Here is a 26,120-nt window from a genome sequence, read left to right as displayed (position 1 = left end):
GGTGATGCTATTTCCCACCCTCCCGGAGGACGCCTGAATAAAGCATTGCCACAGCGACGGCTCCCTAGATAAGGCGGGCAGGAGCACCCCGCGCCGCCAGAAAGTTCTCGCGCCACTGAGCCCCGCCGCCGGCGCCGCTTGCCGCCCCGTGAGTACTCCAGCCACGCGCCTTCCCTGGCCTGGGGAGCGTCGTGCTGCCCTTCGCTTTGCTTTGGTCACTTAGCCCCAGCTGGCAAAGAGCCTGTGTCCCCCCAGGGCTGGAGCTCATGCCGCGTTGGGGGGKAGTTGGGGGGCGATGGATGTGGGGTGCAACGCCTGGGATGGGGCCATGGGGAGGAGAATGCCTTAGAGCCAGCGGTTGCCACCAACTTTAGTTGCTGGGATAGTTCACAAGCATGTTGCACAAGCCAGCATGTTGCACAAGCTGTGGGACACCAGGACTTCTTCTCCCACGATAAAGGGGTGGCTGGTTTGCTCCCCGAGGCAATAGTTAAGCAAGATTTTGTATTTCTGATTACCTCCAAAGAGAATAATCTTGCAATCAATACGTGTGCAAATGTATCTAGTATTTCCTTCATCGATCAAAGTTTTACTATTGCTTTTTCTTTACAAGTTGCTGGGAGATGTTGGGATTCAGTCCATAATCCTACTTGGATTTTGAACTAGCCTCTAAAAAGAGTACTGTCCATGCCAGGAAACTGCTCTGAGACAAGTCTGTGGGATCTCTGAATTCATTCAGTTATTAGTAGCAAAAGTTTTAGGTGGAAGAAAACACCAGGATCATGATTTTAAACACCTAAGTGTTACCTAAAAAGTTTTGTCTGCTTTAGAAAAATAAATAGAAATCAGACTAATCTCACAAGAATGCTGAAGAGAACAACCTGGTGTGTTCAGCTAAAACTTTAAGGAAGTTGGCTCGTATATTATGAACTAACTAGAAGGACATTACTCTGGTAGAATAACATTAAACACATGATGAAACTCCTACTGAGAAGTTTTCAAGGCCATGCAGCGCCTACGCTCTTTTTTGAGGGGTGGGGGTGGGGGCATCTGTTTTCTACTCTGACAGCAAAAAGCATGTTGCTGTGTTTTTTTCCCAAGCCTTGCCCAGCAAGCAGCTGTTAGGATACAGTCAGGATATTGGTGAAGGAACCTGATATTGCTGGTGAAGGACCCAAGCCTGGCTCCTGAGCATGGGCGAAAGAACCAAATGTGCCCTGGAGCTGCACCAGCCCCCTGTTCCCAGCAGAGCTGTTTCACATGAGCTCTGCAACCGTGAGGTGGCTGCAAGGTTACTACACCCAGGCGGTAGTATCTTACATCCTCCTTTCACATGCGTAAATGACTTAGGGCAAAGAAACTGCCAACTCAGGAGCCTATGGAGTACATGCAATGGTGGCAAGGGCAGACCTGGCGTTCCCTCCCTTGCCCAAGCAAGACTATATGGAAGGGATAGTTGTTTCTCCCATCCTTTTACAAGGGAGGGGTAGCCTTTCAGTCAAACTTGTGGCAGTCTGACTGACACAAGAACAATACCATGCCATTTATAACAAAGGTAAGTTTTTTCTTATACGGTGCAAGAGAAGGCAAATACCTGGTATCATACTGGTTTCTGCAGTAACATTTATTATCATCAGCGTACCAAAATAAATACTCGTACTAAATCCAGATTCAGATTGCATACTGCCACCCAACAAAAGGACTATGCATGTACTACTGCAAACTACTGAGTGCTTTTCTTGGGGATTTTGTTGATTGCAGGAACAAAGCAGTCCCCTAACCAAATGAAATATCCATGTTGTTATAGACAGCACTACATGGTCTGTGTCCTAAAAGGCACAATTTGTGCAGTCCTTGCAAAGGGTCAGTTTGCAAATTCCAAGTACCCAGTGCCCCATAGATAAGAATAATCACCTGTTAATGATTCATTTCAGAACCAATTGTCCCTTGGGTCTTCATAGAAATATACGTAGGAATCTAATTTCCATGCAGGGGACTAAATCCTGCTACTATTCAAATCCTGGAGGTAGGCAAGAAATACATACCTTGCTCTATCTAAAACCATTTCTGTGCCCAGTCCAACTCTTCTGTTTTGTTCCCAAAGCTTTAATGTTGTGTCTTACAAGATAGATTTTTCTCATGAGATATCAAGTTGGTTTAAATGCCACATGATCAGATGTCCCCAAAGACTTGCATCATTTCAGGCAGAAAACTGTGAGAAGAGCTTTGCTGAGCATCACCCTAAGTCCTAGCCTGATTACCTAAGGTGAATACCTACACTAAAATAGCTGCGCATTGAAACAGCAAAACAAAACTCGTTTCTCTGTCCACCTCTAGGCAAAATATTTTTACCTGATGGGATTCTGGAACTGGTCACATTGGAGGACTTTTCAATGAAACCCTACAGTTTCAGCAAAGAAAGGAACCCTATTGTGTGTGTGTGTGTGTGTTTGTTTGTTTTTAGACTATGTTAATATGCGGTAGGAACTGTGCATCTCTTGTGTCTGGATACTTCTCTATGATGTGTGCATTTTAATCATGCACATACAGCAAATAAAAATTCAGGCCAAAAATGACTGCCAGCATTTTGGAGTGCTTCTTTTAAGCTACCCAGAAATCCATCAAAAGCCAAGGTGATAATTTGAAACTGAGAAGTTTTGATGTTTTCCATCTGACTCCCCAGTTCCTACAAGTGTGCATGCCCAGGGGAGTCCTGCTATCACATGACTATGACTCTACATGCAAGTGAAACCTTATGCAGATGAAGTAGTTTTTAATAACCTATGCTTTTCAGCCTGCCTTATCCTTTCTTACTCTCTGTCTGTAAGTAGAGACAATCCTATTTAATGCTGAATGCATTTGCAAGYAGAAAAACAAACTGGACTGGCAAAAGTAGAATTCCTTCGCAGCCACCTAYGGAGGCGTATTTAGGGCATCTCCAGCTGCTCTGTTTTTTCACAGAAGTGAGAGACTTCAGGTGACTCCGCAGAGCACACATCTCTGTGGGAGAAACTTGTACAGCTGAGCTGYATTGTACAAAATTCTCAGGCTAAATGAGTATTGAATCCCAATTCATATGGAAAAATCTATATCCATTTCAGAAAGTGTCTCCTGCTGAGTGTGATTTAGAGCTCCACTRTAAGCATTAAAGTTGCCTGAAGGATGAATGTGGCTCATTATGTCAAGTGATGTAACACTGTGCAAAAAAAATCTTGGTCCATCATGTAAACTGCAGACATTACCTACCAAGGTGACCGATGCTGCAGACAGGGCACGCGGGGCTGCCATGAAGACTAGCACGAAAGAAGCTGCACTTACTTAATACTAAAATCTGAGAATGTGCTTCCGTCTGCAAAGGCATATTACTGTGTTCATACGGTTAGTGTAACCTTTTCCCACTCCACATGTAACATTATTGGGGAATCTGTTCAGTGTCGGGAATTGATTTTAGTGGTTTGGGAAAGCACCATTACARTGCTCACATACATCACCTTCATGTTTGAATGAGAAAGCTGTGCATAATGTACAGTGACAGGACATTGTATCACTAACACTTTCTTACATCATATGCACTGTATACAGAATCGAGTTACCAAAAYCGTTATATCACGTTTCATGATATATTCTGGCAATCTTCTTTTTTTTTATTATTCTTTTGTCACATAGGTAGTTGAAATTCACAGTATGGAAATACATTTGTAAGCAAGAAAATGAAGGCAGGGCAAACTTTTCAAAAAAATGTTCTTTATGCAGGGTCTCCCTAAGTGGAAGTTTTTTTTTTTTTTTTTTCTGTAAAGGCTACTGAAGTTTGCAGGCAACATAACCATTCAACACAGATATGAAGCTGGACAGGGCTCACGTCAGTGAGCAGCCAGAGTTTCCACCTCTSTCCCAGGCCTGATTCAGCATTTATAGAATTTTACAAATTTTTGTGAATTTTGAATAGTGAAGGGCATGGGAGTTAAGCCCGCAAGTGCACTATGAGTTCCTGACCTTTGTGCTGTAAACCAGTGTTTCTCCACTTACTTACTTCAAAGTCACTAGAGTTTAGGACAATTTTTTTTCATCTCCTGAAGAATTAGTTGAATGTATGACTTTGACCTTTCATATTGTGTTTGCCAAATATATATGTATATATATATATATGCCTAATATAGATGACTGGATTTTGTGTCAGAGTTAATTGATCTTTGCACAGATTCAAGTTTAGTTATTAAAAATGAGGTTAATCACCCTACAGTTCTGGTTTTTTATTCACCAAGAACCACTGTGATTTAGGGAGAAATAATATAGGTAATTTCATTACCTCCAGAAAGATAAAATGAACTCCTACAGTAGAGTTTCTCTTCTATTTTTTCTTTTCCTTTGATTTTCCCATTTTCCTTTTCCCCATTTTCTCTGATTCCCTTTTCTTCCACCTTTCTCTTTTATTAAACTTTCCTTCTCTATTCCCTTTCCTTCTTCCTGTTTGTTCCCATTTTTGTCCTTCCTCTCCTATTAACTGTGTCTCCTGCTTTTTTCTCTTCATAATTCCCTTCCTTCTCCCTACAAGGTAATCTTAGCTTCCTCTTATTCTCCCAAAATGGAGAATAGAGATGGCTACTAAGAAATGGTACCACAGCTGTTGCTGCCTGAAGGGAGATACCCAGATTGATCAGGATGTACCTTAAGATAAAGGAGTTTCTTTTTCCTTGCAGTGTTATTCTGACGGGTTTCTGCTAAGTGACTGCAGAAATCATTGCTAGTAAAAAATGGTCTAATCACCTTCTTCCTGTGATGACATCAGCRTGAGCCTGGAGTAAATTCTGCATCAAATCTCAGCCTGCTCATTTCTGGGGGAGCTCAGGCCAGAGGTTAGAGGCCAGTCCCCCTCCGGTTATACGTAACCAAGGATAGGAAAAGCCTCAAGCCCCAAGTGCAATCCACTGAGACCTACAGAATACAGGTACATAATCAGCTTTGAGAGACTGGTCCCGCGAGCTTCTACCAAGGCGATGTGTATACCACGCTGGCTCTGGGGTCTGTGGTCACCTGCTGCCTGTCMTACCCTCATACCTTGGTCTTCAAAGGTATCCAGGCTCTTTTAGAGGGGCTGGAGTTATAAGATGAACTAAGTAGCATTTGTCATTAAAGTTAGATTGTGTAATAGATGCCCTTTTAGTTTAAATTTAAAAAAATTGGAAAAGAAAATCCGAACAAAATATCCTGCTTTCTAGCACTTACTTTGTGCATGTGAGTACTATCTGTATGGCTCAAGTCAATATTCTTCTGTAGAGCTACTGTATTTCCTGTGCTTGTGTGGGTTGCCTACAGCAATGTAGGTGGAAAAATGGGATATTAAATGTGTATAGCCAAGGCAGTGAACGAATGCATCTCTTATCATCATCATCTTAATCATCATCTCTGCAGCCAGCAGTCTGCACGGCAAAGAGAAGCTGCAAGACAGGAACTTCTCAGGATCTGGCTAGCAAGTGGATATATTATACCAACATGTCAGTTTTATGTCATGGTGCTTTTTCTCTTTTTTTTTGGCTGCTGTAGCTTCCAAGGGAAAAAAATATTTCCATGATGTCAACAGAATATGTTCAGCCACTTGATATCCCAGAAGACAGACTGGACAAGCGAGAGTCACACTGTAACCATTTAGGTAAGTGTTATTAGATGATGTCATCACAGTAATTAGAGAGGTGTTATCTTTACATCTTTAGGTCCTGTCCAGAGATAGTTTTTCGCCTCCGGCAGTACAACTGCAGCCTCATGAAACCTGATAGATTATACCTTCTGGTGACACTTCTGATGCCAGATGGAAAGGCAAAGAGTGTTTTTCCCTGCATATAAATATTAGCTGAAGCTCGGGAGGGAAGTTAATTAAAAAGGAGAAAAGAAAAAGAGTCATTGTTCTTTTCCCTGGTAGAAAAAGTAGAGCAGTTTCATCATTTATACACAGCAAACTGAAAGACAGGGTATAGCTGAGCCTATTCCACATGCAATTTCAATAAAAGATTTCAAATACCCCCTTTGCCCACACTGGGATGGCATTCTGAACACCTTCCCCCTTTACTGTCAATCTGTTTCCTTCCCTGAATCTACTTTTTGCATAACTTCTGCACTGAGAGTACTGAAGGCGTCTTTGCTCCACCATGCTCCCAAATACCAGACTTTATGACTTTTTAGATGTGCTTCCTGCATGTTCATGGTCCTTGCCTCCACTTCAAATGATATTACTTCATTCCAGCCTTGCAAAATTGTCATAAAGATTTACCAACCCAGAAACAAAAATTCACTTGATCGTTGTTACCCTTGTAATGGCAATAATGAAACACAAACGCAATTTCAAAAGATGTATCTCACCTCAGGCAAGCAGATTTTATAAACTTCATTTATCTGGCTACAAGGAAGGTATCTTAGTCCTGATTCTGCCCCACAGCATTACTAGCCAAATGTACCACTTCTGTAACTGCTATCAGTGCATCTGATAAAACCAACTGTTAAAAACTGCTTATTTAAAAAAAATGGGGTAGATTTGGTTAGAATAGTCTCATCATACAGGCAGGAAACTGAGGCACTGAGAGGTAAAATGACTTCATAGATCACACAGGAAGTCTGCAAAGGCTAAAAACAAGAATCCCCATCTTCCAGGGACTTAACCCAGAGATCGTCCTTCCTGCTTCTCATCCACAGGCTTATGGTTGTGTTACATAGCATGAGTGAGCCTGGGACCAGGTCCTTTTGGGCAAAAAGCTTGGAATTAGAGACGAGAGGAGAGAACGGCGAAGCCAAACAAGTGACATCTAAGAAATCAAAGCTTTGGTTTATGTGATGATACTAATGACAGACTAGACTTAACATTTTCAGCTTGTGTAAGCACCTAGAAATGCAGATCCCTGCAAAAAATCTCTGCCAGCCATCTGAGTCTTGTTTGAAAGGAAAACCAAAAATTTAGTATAATGTTATGTAAACCAAAATTGAATACTGACTGCTCAGCAGCTCTGAAAGTAAGGCCAATCTTGAAGTTAACAATAAGCTGGCTTAGTTTACCAGTGCCTCAGGCTGGCCCAGTAAGCACAAATCTTCCCTTCAGTAAAGTGCCCTTGTAACTCTTCAAGAAACAGGCCCACACAGCTGGAGTTGAATGAAACAGTCATGACCATGGGATCTCTGCACGATAGTAGCCTTCCTTCTACCACGTAACACATAGCCATGTGCAATTTTCTCCCTCTTTTTTKACACCTATATCACCTACAAAGCAGAAGGACCACCTAAGTCACCTGGATCCCATTTGTCATGACACAGAGGTCTCTTATATTGACTTTCTRTTCAGGAGTTGTTTCTCATGGGCATTTTAATCTACTTGGATGAAAGTAGTATTATTAAAGCTTTTCTTTTCATGATCTGTTTTATTATTTCCCTTCCATTTCAAATTTCCATTCATTTTTTCTTCTACGCAGAAGACCTTTCAGAGCAGCTGATAAAGAGCTGTGACCTTAAAAAGAAACCAAGAAAAGGTAAAACAATTCAGGCCTCCCAAAACACCGAACAGGAGCAAAAAAAGCCAAGGAGAAAAGATACACCAGCATTACACACCCCACCACCCCTCTCAGGTGAGCAATTCATCTTTTGATTTCAAAATTCAAATTCAGGTCAATGGATTGAATCTGGACAAAGGTCCAGAGATCCCTCATTTATCCCTTTGGAAGGGAACAAGAAAACACATCTATCCTACATGCATCTGGGAAGGCAGGCTAACAGAGAGGCTGACTTTTTCAAAAGAAGAATGACAGAGTTCTCACACAATCTGTAAATACTGAGGTCAATGTGTGCATGCTTCTAGAAAGAATCCTCCCTTATAGCTCACATTCTCATTGTCTTTTGTGACAAATGAGGTCTGTTTATCTCTACCAGCTGAGCCACAGCAGGCATCCAGGTTCAATCCAAAATCAGAAATGATCCAATTATTTTACACTATTGTGCAACTTGTGCCCTGTGCTCGGTGGCAGACAAGGCTGGGAGATGAGCACAGAGGTGCACAAGCTGGCTGCCAGTTGTTCCTCCTCTAAGATGTGGGGCTCTTGTGCAATGGGCACTCTGGCAAAGGGTGGGTATTTCAGGAAGCTAGAAACCACTGGAGTGATAAAGAGACTCCTTGTAGGACAGCCTCTGCTGCTGTGCATCTACAGACCTCTGAAGCCTGAGAGCCAAATGCCACCAACCCGAGGAAGGTAAAGGTGAGCAGGAGACTGCCAATGAAACCTGATGATCTTCCAAGTGTGCCCTGTCTGTGCTGGGGAATAAATGTTTATCACTTCTCTCTGCTAACAAGCAGCACTTGCTGTACTCTCTGGGGAGGGCGCAGCGTTACTGTGCTGAGTGCATTGCRTTTTCCCATGTTACTCGTACACAGAGGAATTAGCTCATAACCCCTTGTACAGTCACCAGCGTATCTGCAATGGCTCACACTTACCAAGTGAAAAACAAACAGCTGGTCTTTTCCAATATGTGTAATCCAGATGTTGAACTCACCACTCTACACATTTGACTCTGTTCAGCTTTCACATGTATCCATCTGCAAACATTTCTCTCTTAGGGAAGAGTGGCCCAGAAGCTGGAGAACTGCATTTTTTGCCTGAAGTATCCATCTCATGAAGAAGACAGTCTCATTGTGGTCACAYTGCTTGAGCATTCATATGATTAAACAACTTTGATGAGATTTTTATCCTTCTGAAATAGAAGWCTGCACTCATCTTTGCCATCATTTCTGATGGGTTGCAGTTTAGTCCACTAGGTACCAGCAGAAACCAGCTGGCTTAACAGCATCGTTGACTATAGCCTACAGGAGATAATTTACATAGAGGAAATGCACACTGTTACAAGCCCTAAAGTGTAGGTACACTATACAAAGTACTCACGCTGCTTTGTTTTACACTCACACAGTGTAAACAAGACTGAAGTATTTTCTGTTATTCTTCTCTGCAGGCATACTTTCAGACTTTTCTGATACCCTGCTGAAAAGGTATGGTATCACAGARAAACCACAGAGGGAAATAGTGAGTCCAGACTCTCAGATCACTGAACTGGAACAGAAAAAACCCAGGAGAAAAGATACACCTGCAATACACATCCCACCCATTATAACAGGTAAGAAACTTAGCTAAAGATGTTCCAAAGAGGTAGTCCACAATGACTAGTGTCAAAAGTATGATCAGGAGGAAGATAGAAAGAGGTTTTCTGTCCACTCCACTTAGCAATTCTTACTAAGCTGGACCTGCTAGTCCAGAGTATGCAACAGCAGCAATGGCTCATGGAAAGCCTCAGCCATATCCTCTCCACCAGCTGCAGGGATGGGGTGGGTAGAACAGAAGACATAATGTCAGCTGGTTATCTCACGATCAAGTAGGTAATTCTACTTATGTGCCAGTCCAGATATTGCGCTGTTTTTCAAATTTTAACATGAATGAGCGTTTAGGTCACCAGCACTACCTTAGCTCACACTGCATTAGATAAACTAGGGTAAACTTGTCCTGATGAACCTCCTGTTAACTCCATAGTCCCTTATACGCAGCGAGGAAACCAAACTGTGATGAACTGCCAATTAATAGCATCTTAAAGACAGTTCCGTGTTGCCGGCAAAATGCAGAGTGCAGCAGCTAATTTGCTCAATAGCCATATGGATTCAGCCACCCATATTTTGGCCCTACAATCCTTTGTTGAGTTTCCCACACCCTATATCACAAAGCGGCCTCGAGTGATCATAGAAGGTCTTTAGAGATGTAAAGACCTGTGTGTTAATTACTACTGATAGCCAGGGATGCAGGAAATATTGCAAGTTTGCCTGCTATTACCAGCTGTTTCTAGATCACAGGATGGAGCAAAAAATGAACAAAGAAAACAAACAAGCAAACAAAATCCAGATCAAAAACTTGTGTCAAGCGCCTTGTAAAGCAGCTATGGGAAGGAATGTATCTGACAATTTTTCTATATCTTCTTACTGTGGCCCTGAGTCACGGAAGAAGTATAAGTTTAAACTTTGCACATATGTACAGATTCAGCTGGGAAAACATAACTGGAAAACACTGTTCCCTTAGGAACCTCTGGTGTGAACTAGTTCTGCTGTGAGCTGGCTAGTCTTAGGCATTACTGAGCACACTACATGAAGAGGTTCCTGAGATAACTCCTTTGATCTTGATTGACTGTGGAACAGTTAACTGTTTCTCCACCTCCAAAAAACATGTGTAAATTACTTTTTTTCATATAAGCAGCCTTATATTTATCAATATGGGGCTTCCAAGAGGAAAGAGGAGCATGACTGTGGTTGCCAGAGTAGGGCAGTAAGCATAGCGAATACTAATGCCTTGCAAACTGATTTGCCCATGCAAAACACATTTTTTTATACCCTCATTGAACTCAGACATCCCAGTGGCTTTCAGAAATAGAGCTGCTGCAAGTGAGTCACTGGAATCCTGGTCTGATTATTTGACGGGATAAATTAAATCTATTATATGACTTCTTAGCCCAACTGCAAATGCTCCAGTTTGGAATATTTAATATAGAMCATTGATAATGAACTGCTCATATAATTGCTGAAGGAAATTACCCAGCCAAAAAATTCATATGATAAATAAATTAGGTGGGAAAAACATTGTAGTCTTTTAGGGATCAATTCAGAAGCAGAAGCAGAGGCAAAGTTTATCAAATCATTTGTAGTAAGCCCTGTGTATTATACTTCAGGCCTACCCCATGTTGGATCTGGGAATAGAGTTGCGACATCATTTGGTTGGTTTTTAATACTCCAAGAATAGTTGCCTGTGACCATTTGTAGTACTTTTGAAGACGGTTATGTGTCCTTTGGACCTCAGGGTATATGCAGAGAAGAGGAATCTGGAAGTGAAACATGTTTGGTGATAGAAATCAGAGATGAAATGTGTGACTGTAGCTGAGACATGTTTGACGCTTGTTTTAGTTTAAATGGGATTGTTCCTTAACATGATGCAGCAAGGGCAGATTATTTCCTTGACTTGGCTCTACAAAGTTCTGGTTGGATTAACGTCTAGTTACTTACTGCTTTATCTGTCTAGCCTCGAGTAGATAGTTAAAGGAGAAAGAAGAATCATTTTAAGCATCTTCACTTCTTGCATCCCCTGAAGACTTTTTCTTAAGTTCTGAATAATTTCCAAGGAAAAAGAAGCTAATATAAGTTACATGTTAACAGAAACATGTTGTTAGAAACTCCAGATGAACTGGTAGTCAGTCAAAATACACAAAAGAGAAAAGCATTAAAAAAAAGAAAAAAAAATACAGTGACCTTCAAAGGTGTGACAAAATTCAAAGCATGTGCATTTGGGGAAATGATAGAAACCAATGCATTTTTCAATTAAAAGACTCTTTCTATCCTACTGCTGTAGTGACTTTCCAGCAGTCAGCATGGACTCCATCAAAGCAGCCTGCTGAATGCTGCCTCGCCCTGCAGACAGCTTTTCCTATTTTCTGAGTCCATTTTCTAATCATTGATTCCCTCTGGCATACTTGTATTAGCCTAGAAGTTTGAATGCCTGAATCTGATTCCCTCTTTACTTCAGGAATGAATATTTTCTTTTAAAGGTACACACCAACATACAGTTTTCTGCTGGTTAGAAGTTGGTGGCAGTGGGTCCATGACTTGCCATGAGAAAGTGACTCATTGTGGCTGAGGGTTGGTCCAATATTTACTACTTGTTTACTTTCAGGGTTATCCCATCAGGCAGCAGACAGAGAATAAACACACAGCTCTTGTGGAACTGCTGTGCAAAATAGCATCTGAATTATAGACTCGGAGACCTGAGAAGCCCCAGTAGGGCTACGTGCGTTAAACAAACATAAAAAGGCCTTTCTGTCTCAGTCTCCTTGTTTGAGTGCTGCTGTAGGAGGTAACACATTGGGGCCACACATATCCTTTGAGACCTCTTATTGAGGGTTGCCATGGTTCTTACCGTTTCCCTTTCTGATTCCTCCCAAATACTGCTGTTCCAGATGTATTATAAACAATACAAAAAAAAAAAAAAAAAAAACACTTAGTCGTTTGCAATAACAGAGCTTAATTACTAGATTATCTTTTTAAGCAGCTGTCCACACAAGTCATTTTGTTGTAAATGTAGATAAAAATGGCAACTGCGCTATCTCTCTCCATTTTGACCAGCAGGTTACAAGCACGCCACAGCTGTCCCTTTCCTTCTTGGGTGGCCTCTCTTTCACAAATAAAAACAAATCAAACAGACCATATAAAGTGACTAAAATCACATGTATCTACTGGGCTGTGTGTGATCCAAGTGAGAAGTAGAATCACTTTTATACCTTGCAAACACGTAATACAGGTTAATCCTTAAAAAATTCCTGCTTCAGCAGAGAACAGGTACAAATGGGAAACCGARGTACAGAAAGGTGGCTGCTGAATTTGGATCTGTGCAATATTGTCTGAAGGATCTCTCTGCAGTCCACAGAAGGAGACTAGGGAAATTCACTCCTTAGCCAAGTTAAATAGCAAAGTGTAGGTGTCACAAAACTCTCTCCTACAAGGATTATATTTCTTAATATATTCAGGCATCAAACTGCTACTGAAGTACCCCAGATACCATTGTACCACATGTATACAAAAGAGCCGAGGGATAGAGATCTCTTTTAGTGGCCAGGTCTATTCCAGTCAGCCAACACTTTGGCTTTTTAACAGATTTTAAAAAAGACAAATTGTAATCACAATTCTAATGTCTTCTTCCTCCTCACATGACATTAAATGATTTAAATCAGATCCGATACTTGCACTCTGACCCTAGAACACTCTTCATTGCCATCCCCACCTAGCAACATATTCAATTAACTGTAGTATTTCTAAGAGCTCTTCGGGCTTGTGGGTTTGAGCAAGAATGTAAATATAGGAGCATGCTTCCTGTAAACGTGGCTGCCTAGGGTTTCTTAATCAGATCAGAGATAACTAGTAAAGCCGCAATTTCAAACCCTCACCCCCCTCTGTGCTCTGGAAAACCAATTAAAACAGGTCCTTCAGTGCTACCCTGCTTCAATGAAAATCTCTGAGTAGTGAGAACAAGCACAACAATTTATCATCATCTCTTTCCCTTTCCTGTGCATGGGATGTGACTGAAGTGCTCTGTTATTCTCCCAACCCAGCTGCAAGGGTGGTCTGCAGACAGGCAACTGCAGCTAGTGTGGTCTTAGCGGTGTTCTGAGAGGTCCAGATCTGGGTGGCATCTGGCAAACAGTTGACTCAAACACAACTTTTTCTTCTACCTATATCTGAGCTTCCAGACCAGTTATCATGTCTCTGTGAGCCTTTGGAGTCCTAGTCTCTAGCTAAAACTTTCTGGTATTTGTAAATTCAGTTGCAAAAATATGACTACATTGTACTTCTATATTGCTTTCTTTAGTCAGGTCTCTTGTCAGATATTAATAGAACAATCTACCAGTCCTTAGAACATGCCTCGGAGATGAGCTGCATTTCATAATTCCAACATTCCGTTTACTCCTCTAAACCAAAAATTTCCAAATTATATTTAATAAAGCATGCCTTGTCCACAAGTGGTCAGTGGCATCCTATCAAAGAAAAAATATTTTCCTAGAGTTACAGAAATAATTCTAGTTACGACATCACATTTACATCCTCTTTCTACCATTTGACATTAAATGGTTGATGTTAAAGGCATGTAATTTTCTGTAAAGTTGCTAATGATCCATGATCCAGAAAGTTAAGAACCTACAGCTAAGCCTCTTCTGAGCTTTGGATCTTGAACACTCTTGGAAACCTTTGTAGTTTATCAGCCACCAAAACTATTTGTTGATAATGATACACAGTCTTGCTGTGGATTGTGATGGGTGTCTAGAGTGCTACTGCTGTAGGTCCAGTTGATAGCTGGGGACCTCAGCTTGGCTGCTGCATTCCAGCTGTCTCTAGCATCTGCTCTGTAAGGGCAATTTAAAGTCCTATAATTAGGAAATCAGAACTACTTAAATATGCTTTTCCTTCAGTGCTTTTTAATTCAAATAAAAGTGATAAGAGTGACAGTGGACAAGATTATAAAGCACAATATATCTTCATTTAGCTTGCACTCCTCGTCTTAATTCTTGAACTTATCCAAAAGCTAGGTCAGCTCTTCCATCAAAGACCTATTGTAGCTTCACATTTTAAGARTATTTTACTTGACTAAAAGTAAAGTGAATGTTTTCCTTGCTCCCAAATGCTCCATGAAGGAGAAAAATAAAATAGCCAATGACAAAAGGAACAACAAATTGTCTATACTTTTTGTTATATATGAGTAGAAGTCTAGATGGGGAACATTTATATCCATCTTTAAAAAACAGCATCATTCTCAGCAGTTAACAACTGTGGTTACTCACTCAATAATAGTTCAAATTGCTACTCAAGCAAATGAAGTCCTTTGTGTTTCAAAATAATATTCACTCACTCCTTCCAGTTTACATCATAGTTTCACTGAAACCAGCTAGTTCATGAGAACTGCATATAAATAAAGCAGGAGCTTAAATGAAGGGCAGTACAGGTTAACATTTTCTTTAGTTCATCACCTCTTGAAAAAGCTCCAAAGCTGAAGAAAATCTTCCTGTGTGGTATTGCTCTATTTTCAGACTTCATGAAGGCTGAAAGCCTTCACTGTACAGGGATTTTCAATGCAGAAAGAAGCAAAACAGGTTCGTTTTTGACAGAACAACTCATCTGGTTAGCACAGACTAAGAGCAAACAGTAGAAGACTGAATTAGCGAGAGATTTCACTCACGGTTACCCTCATCCTGTTTTTAGGCTATATTAATCTCCACACCAAGGAAGGTGGACATAAAGTATATCTTAGAAGGCAGTTGCTTTACACTACAAACAGGCAAAAACAACACAGTCAGTTAAAATGGGGCTCAAGGAGAACATCTGCCTATCTAAAATATTGGCCTCACTTAGCTTTATTAGTTAATTTTTAACAAAGTGATTAGTTATAATACTTGGTATATCATGGTATCACATAAAAGCCTCAAGTCCACGTAAGAGGTGGACTTACTGTTTAAAGTATAATATAGATACAAGTATGCTTGTGGACAATATGGTCCATAACCTAACTAGATAACAGAGAAAGATTTTGGAAGACAGAAATCCTTACACATGGAAAGATACGCCRCACAGCACATCTGCAGCTGATGAGTCAGTTTTCTTGAATCTCCATCCCATGCTTTAACTGTGAAATCAAACTTCCTTTCAATATTATGTCATATCATTCTCCAGTGCTTTCATGATATAGATGAAACCTTATGAATTATTTTTCTTCTCACTTCACAGGACAGATGATACACTTTGAAGCTTGTTCAGATCCCAGATCTCAGAAATTCATATACTGGCTCAAAGTCTTTAGTGTGTGAATCTGTTATAACACTGATCTCAATTCTGTTCYTTTTGCAATTTATTGATACTATATAACATCAGCGGGAATCATACTTGGCATGTGATATTCTAATATTTGTCTTCCTTAGCACCTGCTTTAGCAAATTCTAAGTAACATTGCTATATACCTACAGAAAAGAATCATGCATATGCTCGTTCATATAAACTGACTCATCGTGTAGGTCAATTATAGTGTTTATTTCATTATGCAACTACTTTCCTTTTTTAATTTCTCATTTAACTTCTATTTTAACAAAACAGATTCTCAAAAGAAACYTCACTGTCTCTGTTTTCACAGGTAGATGAAGAATGTTGGATTTAAGACTGACTAATAATTTCAGYTAATACTGTAGGTGCAAATCTAGTTCACTAAATTTCAGGAGAATGATTTGCCAAAATAAATGAAGAGTAACTCCCATGATGTCTGAGAAGCTATATTAGGATAAAACTATTAGAGAGGACAAAAAAGTTTTCCTTAACCTTATTTTTTTGTAAAGAAATAATATTTTTAACTAACTCMTTTTTTCCTTTCTCTCTCTCTCTCCCTCTCTTACTTTTATCTTTTTTTTTGTCCTTCTGTTTTTAAGGCACTAAGCTGCTTACAGAAGAAAAGCAAACAGTGATTATGGAAGATGAAGAAAAGGATGGAGACACAATCCCCAGCTAAGATTATAGTGATATCTCCAATAATGYAATGTAAATAATAATCTGGGTCATTTGAAGTGGCAGCTCATAGAGAAAAAAGCCCGTTCATTTTTATCAATAATAATTTTCTTAAGTATGCACTTGAATTTAAAYGATCTTCAAGTGCTTATCTGCATCCCATGAAACCCCAGGAAGCAGCACAGGAGATGACAGRAGATTCATTTACACACRGGGCTGGGAGGATTCCCTTGGTTTATTAAGAGCAGATTTCCAGGACTCTTGTCTACAGGGATTCCACCTCAGATCAAATCCAGTTTTGTATAGTGTAGTGATAAGGTTTAATGCAAATGGCACTGCCAACCCAGTGTAGCTGGCACTAGATACCAGTGTGGATGGTAGCACAAGGCAGTGCATTTTCTGGCCATTCTTTCTTGGTTACACAGGCTGTGCTTGTACTGTGTTGAGGCACAAGCTTGGCTCTTCCCTCTCCTCCCTCCTGTTCCCCTAGGATGTAGAACATAAGCTAAAGACCTAAATTTGTATTTTTCTCCTGACTTTTCATCTCACTAGCCCGGCTGTTTTTGCTGGAATAATGTTGACTGCAGTTAAAATTCCCACATGCAAAACTGAAATGATAGAGAGCATGGGAAAGAAGGAATCAAGTTTAGAGTTCCTGAAATGCAAAGCAAACACTTCTTGTGCCTATATCTACACATAGCTTTGTTTGTAAGGAGAAAAGGGTAGATTTATTGCAGTATGAAAAAGTAAAGCTAAGTGCCATCGACACTGAAGCATCAAACAAAACACAGGGCAGAGGCCTCAGAAAGGAAACATACTGAAAGTGCAACATTTGCCTGTTGTACCAGTAGAGCCTACCGATTTTTTTTTCCTTTCAAAGATTTTATTCCTAGGCTGGTGAAAGATGAGTGAGTGGGATAGTCGATCCTTTTCCTCCACAGGTTTTCTTTTAATATGTGCTTTTTAAACCCAATCCTAGCTTGTCAGTTAGGAGGAGCCGTAAAGACTGAAAATCACAGTGGAGGATTCAGAACTGAGTAAAAAGAACAGCATTACTCAATGGCAATGCAAACTGCAAGATGAAACAGCATCATGCTGCTTTTCTAATAACTTAATTCACTGATTGAACCAAGATTTGTTCTCACAGCTAGCTACAGTCTTCAGCATTTGTACAAACAGAGGGGGGTACCTGTAGAATATTATACAAAATAGGTAGGACTGGGTAGTTTTCTGCTTACCTTAACAGCTCTGTATGCTAGATGGAGCAGCACTGCCAGCTGGATCCTTAGGGACCTCAGCACAGAGGTTAAAGATTACCTAACCTGGCAGACTGAATTCAGTTATTTTTTWAACACCCTTAGGCAGACAGCTGAGGAATACACTAGCTAGGACTTCATTTGCCACAGTGACTGACCCAGCATCTTTCATAAGAATGCAGTCCATTCGCAAATGTTCAGCTTTGAGATGTAACCAACAAGCTTATAATAAATGATGATATACTAAAGCATACAACAGACTAGATATATTATTATGGGATGTCTGATAGCTAGAAGGCATACTTTTTATTCTGCTAGTTTATCRGTGAGACAAGGTAGTATTTAAAATAAGACCAATAAATATTTCAAATAATAACATTCATGTAAAGAACATAGYGAAGTACGTCACAGCAAGTACCTGGTAGGAATATAGACACAATCTATATCTTTGAGCCAATTCATTGCAGAATTTTTAGTTTTCGCAATTGGAAGTTACAATTCTATACCCACATCGCTTCCTTTCCRGCAGGTACTGAGGGGTTAGAAGCTTTATTCCACGACTGTCACCTGTGGCATGTCTTTATGAACCAGACTTTTTTTGACGGACAGTATTTCTCACACCTTGAATGCCCTTCTTCCTGTCAACGGAGTTTCTTTTGAATCTCACCCAAATAACTCAAACAATGTTCAATGATTAAATACAGAAATACTCACTGGACAAGAAGTGGGGAAAAAAGTTCAGCAGCTCAGCAGCTAGCTCAGCACCATGCATTCAGGGATTCAGATAATGAATAGAAACAGAATAAAGACATATGTTTGTGTGGCTGCTGTGAAAGAAGGCCTGTGGCATAAGAGACTCCCTATACTTTTTCTGGGTGCCAAGAGACCATGACAGCAATTTACCTTTATGTAAGAGATGCAATTTTTAAGGTGGAATGAAGAATTATCTTGTTGCTCTAAGAAAATAAATGTCATGCTTGAGTTAGTCAAAGAAGATATTCATATATTTGCACATGACAGCTCATACCAGCTAAGAATGATCTCAAAAATCAGTCTCCTCTGCACTTGTGAACAGAAACCTTGAGGTCTCCTTTTCTTCAGGAAGGTTTAATACAATTTCAGCTTGCAAGAAAAATACCAAAYCTTATTATCATCATCCTTAAGAGTCACCACTCTGAACTTGTCTCTCTGAAAAAAAAAGAAGGTTTCCCATAGTTTATTATCTCCTGACTAAACTCATTCCTGCTTGAATTATACTGATGTCAGCTAAGCTGTAGCTGAGCTGGTGTTTCTCATCTGAGCCTCTGTACTGCTAAAAGAGCTTCTGTATAGTGTGAAGGAAATATATATAGTACTCATCTAAGGCAATCAGCCTCTGCTTCTGCACTGATATGAGAAGTGAGGAGGAGAACAGAAAAAAATATGCATAACATGCAAAGGCAGTGGCTGTCCTGTAGGAACTAGCACAAACAGCATCAACAAAAGCAGTATTCATGCTAGGCCTTTTCAAGATTTTAGCTGATCCTTCTGCAGATCAGAACTCTCCTCTGATGTGAAGGTGCTTCAGAGAAGTTTTGCAGCCTGAGCACTCCTACAGGTCTCAGGAGATGCCCACACCATTTCTCCCAGCCAGTGGCTCTCCATTGCCTTGCCAAGCACAGTGCTTCAYCCTTCAGATGCTTGCTCCTCTCTACTGGGAGCACTACAGTTTGGTTGCCCCAGGAGTCTGGAGACTCACTTGAGATGCCTCAAGGAGTATAAAGCCTCAAGTACGGCCCAAAGTGCCTTATCAACTCGTTTCCTGAGCGTCATGACTCAGCTTAATTTCAAATGCACATTTCAGTGCAATGAGTCCAGATTTCCTAGTGGTGTTGGGTGAATATTTTCAGCACAAAATACAGAAAAGAGTGTGGAGTCCTGAAAAGATTGAAAGATTRAAATGAACACCAGCAATAGATTAGCCATGAAAATGTACATGTTTAGACATGAAGGCCCTTAAAAACAAAAATTAGGAGCACAAATAGGATGCAACTGATTTCATTGCTCTGAAGATGATATTTTTTTCAAAGGCTGGGGAATGCTGACACAGGTTAATATAAAAAATATGTATCACACTTTAAGCCTACCAACAGCACTATACGTGCTCCTCTGAAGAGGAGTTACAGTCCCACTGACATCTCTGATGGCACAGTGGTCTAATTTACCATTCCCTTATAGATCAGCTTGAAGCCCAGCTATAAACATGACACAGTATACTTTATTTGCTGCAGTTCATTTAAAATTGCATATTCATATATTGGCAATTAGGCGTTTCCCATTTTTCCACCCAGGAGCAACTTGAGCAACGAGAAAATCGCTTTTCAGCTGGTCAGTTTAGTAAATGATGGGTTTTTCAGTGTTCCTGGGAAGCAATGTGTTGTATTGCTTCTCAAAGCTTTCATCTGCCTCATTGCATTCAGTGAAAGTGTTTAAATGTTACTTTATTTGGGAATAAGATTTGATTTGAAAAATCTTATAAATACTCACCATTATTTCCCCAACAACAAAGTTTTTAGGTCTTGCAGAATCTTTGGTGGGCTGTACACTGGTATGAATGAAGTTTTAGTTACTGCCCTTCAAACTCTGAACTCTTTGAGACCATACCTTGCTAAAATTACAGGAATTGCTCTCTTAGACAAACATCCAGAGTCTATGCATTCTAGGGCAGAAATATTTGTTTCCAAATGTTTCCAAAAGTTCCCCCTGGTCATTACAGTGAAAACACAAGGTTGTAGAAAACCAAACCATGGCTTTCATCTGGCAAGCTCCAAGAATTAGYAGTGTAAAAGGACACATATGCTGGAGTACCACTTGTCTGAAGTGCTGGTAGCAAATTCAGTCTTTGCTTCCCGCTGCCAACTATCTCCACTAAGAGAAAGGGGCAAAGAACCTGGCACATTGCTGATGGAAACAAAAAGCTCAGAAGCATTTCTGTAGCACTGTTAGGATTTAGGATGTTGCAGATCACTTAGATGGAGGTGTCTACACACACAGGCCTTGACTATTCTGGGGTCTTAGTTCCTGGCTTAAATTCAGAAAACTGAATTTAGGTGGAATTGAACTCCCCCCCTAGAAGTCTGCACTGTACAGGGCAACAAGCTCAATGATTAAGGGAATGAAATGCTCCAATTATTGAATAAAAGATGGGGAGGTCGTTAACGGCTAATATTTTTAGAGTGAATTCTGGGCCAGCTTCTATCTAGAAATTAAGGGACAGTTCTCTATTTGGACAGAGTTTGGACAATGAAGATTTAAAGGCCTTGTGCTTTATGACATTCAAATAAGGATTGCAGTAAGCCCATCATGCATCTGAAGGAGATGTTACTAGCACTATCGTAGTGTTAAACAGGAGGTCAATAGGGTAAGTGTTCTACCAAGCTAGGTAACAACAGAAACAAATACAAACCAACATTCATGGCACTACCACTAACCCACTAACACTTACTATTTCAACAAATAAAACAGCATTTGCATGYATTGTGTTCAGGAACATCTATACTGAAATTTTGTCTGGCTGAAATTTGGTCTGTCTTACTGGTTAATAAATAGACAATCATATAATGCATTGAACACATAGATTAGTTTAGATATCATCATTAATTATCTTCTATGTCCTATGCCATTGCCATCTTTGGTCATGCAAGTAAAAAAATCTTTCAAGAGCACACAAATTTTAAATATTGCTTTATGTCAATGTGATTTCACATTATTCTTATGTGCAGAGACATGTCCCACAGTTGCATCTACAAGTGAAAAATCAAAAATGTAGGCCAGTGAAGTACATATAAGAAGTTTTGGCTTCTCATCTGTATTTAACTAATCTCATAAAACCATCTTACCCTGTTACTTATGTCCCCTAAAAAGCCATGGGCCTTTTACAGTGAGGCTGTGCAAACAGAAATTTCAATACTCTGAAAACATAGCATATGTAGCTCTATGAGTAGAAGAAGTCAGCATTAAAAAACATTTTTCATTTCATGATACTGGTTCCTAGTCCTGCAGTAGAATCCATATCAGTCTGTCTGCCTCAGGTGCTGTAAAGGGAAGCTTAAATCCTTACACCTGAAATGCTGAAGAGCCTTGAAAAGGTAAGAATTGGAGAGATAGGACAAGAAGAAACAAAACCAGAAAGTACATTCCAGAAATTAAAGAATCTCTTGTGATGGTTTACTTGTGCTTATTTTTATAAAAAAGTAAATCCTGTAAGTGTAAGCTGAATATATGACCATGAGACACTCTGCTTTGAGCTTGGGAAGTCCCAAGCTATCTAGACCTTTCTAGACTTCAGATTAGTTTTTAGGGCCTCCAGGTGGTCTTAGGGTCATGTATTTCTGCAATCCGTATAGCCTGGAGAAGGCTCAGAGGGATCTTCTCAATGTGTATAAATACCTGATGAGAGAAGGTAAAGAAGATGGTGCCAGACACTTGTTAGTGGTACCTAGTGATAGGACAAGAGGCACTGGGCACAAAGTTAAATATATTTCCAGTTACATACAAGAAAAATGYTTTTAACTGTGAGGATGGCCAAATACTGGAACAGTCTGCCCAGAGAGGTTGTGGTGTCTCCATCCTTTGGAGATATGCAAAACCCAACTGGACAGGGTCCAGTGAAACCTGCTTTAGCTGAACCTGCTTTGAGCAATGGGGGTTGGACTAGACAATCTCCAGAGGTCCCTTCTAACCTCGGCAACTCAGTGATTCTGTGATTATAATTCAAGATACACACCAAGGTAGCTGTTTAATGAAGCTTAGAAGGTCTGGGAGAGGTCGGGAGAAAAGAGTTCAGGATAAAGGGATAAATACATGGAAAAAGAGTGAAGGATAAGGCTGAAAGACAAATGCTGGCTACGCACCTAAGGAGGTAAATTGAACAACAGACCTGAGCAAGAAAGAGTAAGGAGGTGAGGATACAGCCTGTGCAGAAAAAAAAAATTCCACCATGAACCCAATTGTCTGCCTCATGACCAAAACAATATGAAAGATTTATTTACACCCTGCTAGCATCCCTGTTCTTCCTTCCTCCTTTCCCTCCTTCCTCTTCTCATACCTGTTCCTCACTTGCCCATGAGGATTTTGGAGACAGTCTTCCCTTTCAATTCATGTTTGTGTAATCACAGAAATGTACACAATATAAGAAATGAATACTAAAGGGTCTCTCTATGCTCCACTTAATGTAGATTTTAATATTCCTATTTTTAATTCAGAGTTCAAGCCTTTACTTAAAGGTTAAAGTAACACCCCGCTCCAGGAAAATAGAGCACAAAACTTTCCTACCACAGCAAAGCCCTCCAATGATTACAGAAAAGACTCAAGTCGAAACCGGACTAAATAGAAAAAAAGGCTAAATTTGCAAGTGTTGATAGTTGCAACATATAATTCATGAAAAATCAAAACTGCATCATGAATGTTAGATCATCATACTTTTCAAGAGGGATAGATTATTCAAACTTACTTGTATGCTGGAAGTAAGTGGTTAACTCTGAAATCATTATTGTAAAAAAYGAGTGCCTTGCAAAGCCAGACCTCCCTTAAATAACACAGATTTCATTTTTGAACTTCCTACTTGGAAACTCTCCCCTGAATGCACGCTAGATGTCAGTGCAAGACTGAGACGATGATCCCACCTGCTTCACAAAGTAGCTCATTGCATCAGGCTGGATGCCATTAGCACARCTAGCTTTGCTTAGGAATTATTTTTCTGAAGTTTTGGTATTTATATGAAGTAGCTTGCACAAATGCCCCCTCTTCCCCACTTTGAAATATTTTAGTTGAGTCTAGAGCCAGAGACTTTGAAAAAGGGAARAGACATCTTAAGATATCTTTCCAATAACAATGAAAATCAGCATAAATCTTCACTGAAAGGGACTCTAACAGAGAGCAACACAACACAGGACTGGCTGGAGAAGAACGCGAGCAGAGAGGATGCTGACCAGAACTAAATTAAATTYTTAGTAATGACACACACTCCCCATGAAACCTCAGCTACGTCATTTCATTTCCTTGTGTCTTGATTACACAGCAGTAAAATCAAGATGACAATTTTTCTCTGCTTCATAGCATAGGGGAGAGAATGAAKTGGGAAAACACAGAAGAAAAATCACTCATGTTAGGTGTTTACGACACAAAAGCAGTAACTCCACTTAACTGTTGGCAATAAAAAAGGAAGAAAAGAAGTTCTGTCTCCTTTTGCCTATTTGGGTGGCTCAGTGACCTGAGTCAGTGCTGTCCACTCATCCAGAGAATAGTCAGGTAGGTAAATTGTTAACCAAGGGTATCCTAAAGAGAAGGAAATGACACAGACAGAAATGTGTTTGGAAGAATAGTATAATTTGGCTTGTCTATACAGYCTATTTACATAAAACATTTCAGGGTATTTTACAGGCAAAATATAGTTCTTTGGGAATTCCTAGAGATAAATAACATTTCATAAATAGAAGGCRTTAAAGCGCATCTCACTTTACGTCTGGTTTAGGTAGCCAGGCAGCCCAGTTGCTGGAGTCACAAGTGCTGATGGGGATCAAGGGCAATGCTACAAACATCAAGCTCCTAGTAAGACAGTCAGATAAAAATAACCGACACAGCATTGTGTCAGAACGCTTGGCCAGCTCTATGCTGCATTCATCTGTTTTACTGAGATTTCTAGCAAAATACTGCAAAATGCTATAGGACCTTAGGGCAAGTGCACACAGAATTGCAGCAGTCCTTTCTAACGGAGCAAGCGGCATCTGTAACATTCCCCRGCTGTTTTCATACAACAGCCAATCTTGATTTTAACATAATTTTCGTATAGCAAAGTTATATATACTCAGTGTAGCAGTTTTGACATTGGATATGYGGTGTATAACAGCCTGGCAAATCTGCAGTGAGTGAACTTGCAGAAAATATAAAGAACAGAATTAGCAGATACAAGGATAAATATAATATAACAAAGAAGAGTCAAAATACTTTTTATAGGAGAAATTATGCCTCACAAATCTTTCAGAGTACCTTGGAGGAGTGTATAATCATTTACAGTTTTCCAAAAATATTTTGACAATGTCCTGCTCCAAAGGCTGTCAAAGTTATTGGGAGAAGATCTTAACACACGATCCTAACATGAATAAATAACTGGCTAATAATGGGAGGAAAAAAAAGAATAGGATAAAATGATCACTATTCACAGTACAGGAGGATAACCTTTTGTACTGTTCAACACGTTTATCCAGAAAAAGTGATTTGGAAAAAGTACAGGTGACAAGAAGAAAACAAGCAGGGCACAAAAATAAAGGATATAAAGAGAGAGAGAGAAAAAAAAAGAAACTTACTTCAGTGTAATCATCAAAACCACTGGTTCAGTGTTGGTAAGAGCAGAACAACGTGGATAAGGAGAGACAACCCTGATCTCATATATGTTGATGGGCTATAAATTAATCAGTAATCATTACTGGTAATTCTACAGAAATTACCACTTAGTGATCAAGGACAATACAACTTCAAAAATTATTTAGAAAGTCATGAAAGGTAAAACAGAAAATGCCATAACATTTCTTTAGAAATTGCTGGTATGCTCACATYTTGAGCACTGTGCACAGTTCTGGTCCTCTCCTTTCAAAAAACATTAAAAAAAATAAACAAGAGACAAACAACAGAGAAGAGCAGCAAAGACCAAAAGCAGAGCAGGCTTCCTTGTGAGGAGAGAGCAACAGCATAGGATTCACCAGCTTAGGAAGAAAGAGCTGAGGTGGTATATAATTCACCGGAGGCCTAGAAAAAGCAAACAGGGAGTTACTTGCCTCTGTTTCTCACAGTGTAAGCTCTAAGGACAATAAGAAATTTTTAACAGAGGACAAGTTTAGCTGTGAAACTCAGTTCCATGGGACACTGTGTGCACCAAAGGAACACATGGGAGCAAAACCACATAAATCAATGCTGAAAAAGACAATCAATGACATTAAACTTTCAATAGGGATCATGTAAAGCATGTATTTAATGCTGTACTATGTCTTCTTTTTCTTAATGGGTGAAATGAGAGGACTCTTTTTAATCCATTCTCCTGCCTTCATCTTCCTGAATAACTATTGCATTAAAACAGGAGACCATTTATCTTCAATGCGGTTAGGTAAGGCAAAAGTTTCTCCTGCTATTAGACACAGGAATTGTTGTCTCATCTCTATTAGGCAGAAGGCCACATTGAAAACACCATAAGGAGCCCAACTGTCTATGCAAAAATTGACTTTCTTAATTCGATGGGAGATAGTGATATGCAATTATGTTTTTTAAACAATAGATCAATATTCTAGTACTAAGTACATATATGTTCCAATAATAATAAGACTACTGAAAACAATTCTAGCAGAAGTGTCCATTGTATCACCTGGTTAAACCATACAATTGCTTATATCTTGAATTACACCTTCTGCACAATGCAGTATGGCCTTTGAAAGGATTTCACAGTGTCTTCCATCGGACTGTGAGAAACGTCATTCCAGAAGATGCCTCTTAATCTTCTCTATTTTCTATTCCAGTTCTGGGAAATATGCTGAATCTTTTTCATCCTTCCCCTTTGGTCAAGCAGCTTATACCTCACCGGATGTTCCTCAGATTTCTTGTGAAAGGCTGGGAAATAGGTTCCCGAGCTGTGAGTGGGCCTCCTGAAGTGACGCAGCTGAGGTTTGATGGCTGGTAGTGATAAAGCAAGAACAACGATGGTTATCATGTCTATCACTCACTTGCTGGTGGACAAGAAAAGAATCTCTGAGAAGCTC

The 26,120-nt window shown here is 39.9% G+C and overlaps 2 protein-coding genes across 6 annotated transcripts in view; one reads left to right on the top strand and one right to left on the bottom strand.

The window, feature by feature from the left end:
* The window catches only part of PDE1C (phosphodiesterase 1C), a 359,821-nt gene that overhangs the window by 23,131 nt on the left and 310,570 nt on the right, over nt 1-26,120 (bottom strand). For 3 of the 4 annotated variants that reach the window (XM_085303982.1, XM_085304000.1, XM_085304017.1), the window contains one exon: nt 23,685-26,034. The exons of the other annotated variant lie outside the window; for it this stretch is intronic. In XM_085303982.1, the coding sequence (XP_085160108.1) occupies nt 25,865-26,034 (170 nt within the window). In that variant the 3' untranslated portion in view covers nt 23,685-25,864. Of the gene's footprint in view, nt 1-23,684; nt 26,035-26,120 lie in introns of those variants that run through there. 4 annotated transcript variants of the gene reach the window in all.
* PPP1R17 (protein phosphatase 1 regulatory subunit 17) lies at nt 7-17,593 on the top strand. Of its 2 annotated transcripts, none has more exons than XM_085303945.1 (5): nt 7-148; nt 5,542-5,647; nt 7,449-7,601; nt 8,974-9,135; nt 16,006-17,593. In XM_085303945.1, the coding sequence occupies exons 2-5, from the start codon at nt 5,566-5,568 to the stop codon at nt 16,083-16,085; spliced, it is 477 nt and encodes a 158-aa protein (XP_085160071.1). In that variant the 5' UTR covers nt 7-148; nt 5,542-5,565; the 3' UTR covers nt 16,086-17,593. The 2 variants fall into 2 exon arrangements, with proteins under 2 accessions (XP_085160071.1, XP_085160081.1); XM_085303955.1 differs by lacking the exon at nt 7-148 and adding an exon at nt 3,289-3,378.

Source organism: Rhea americana, unplaced genomic scaffold, assembly GCF_003343005.1.
Source record: "Rhea americana isolate MKP2758 unplaced genomic scaffold, rheAme1 scaffold_100, whole genome shotgun sequence".
Classification (NCBI taxonomy): domain Eukaryota; kingdom Metazoa; phylum Chordata; class Aves; order Rheiformes; family Rheidae; genus Rhea; species Rhea americana.
This window is presented reverse-complemented; position numbering and strand designations above follow the sequence as displayed.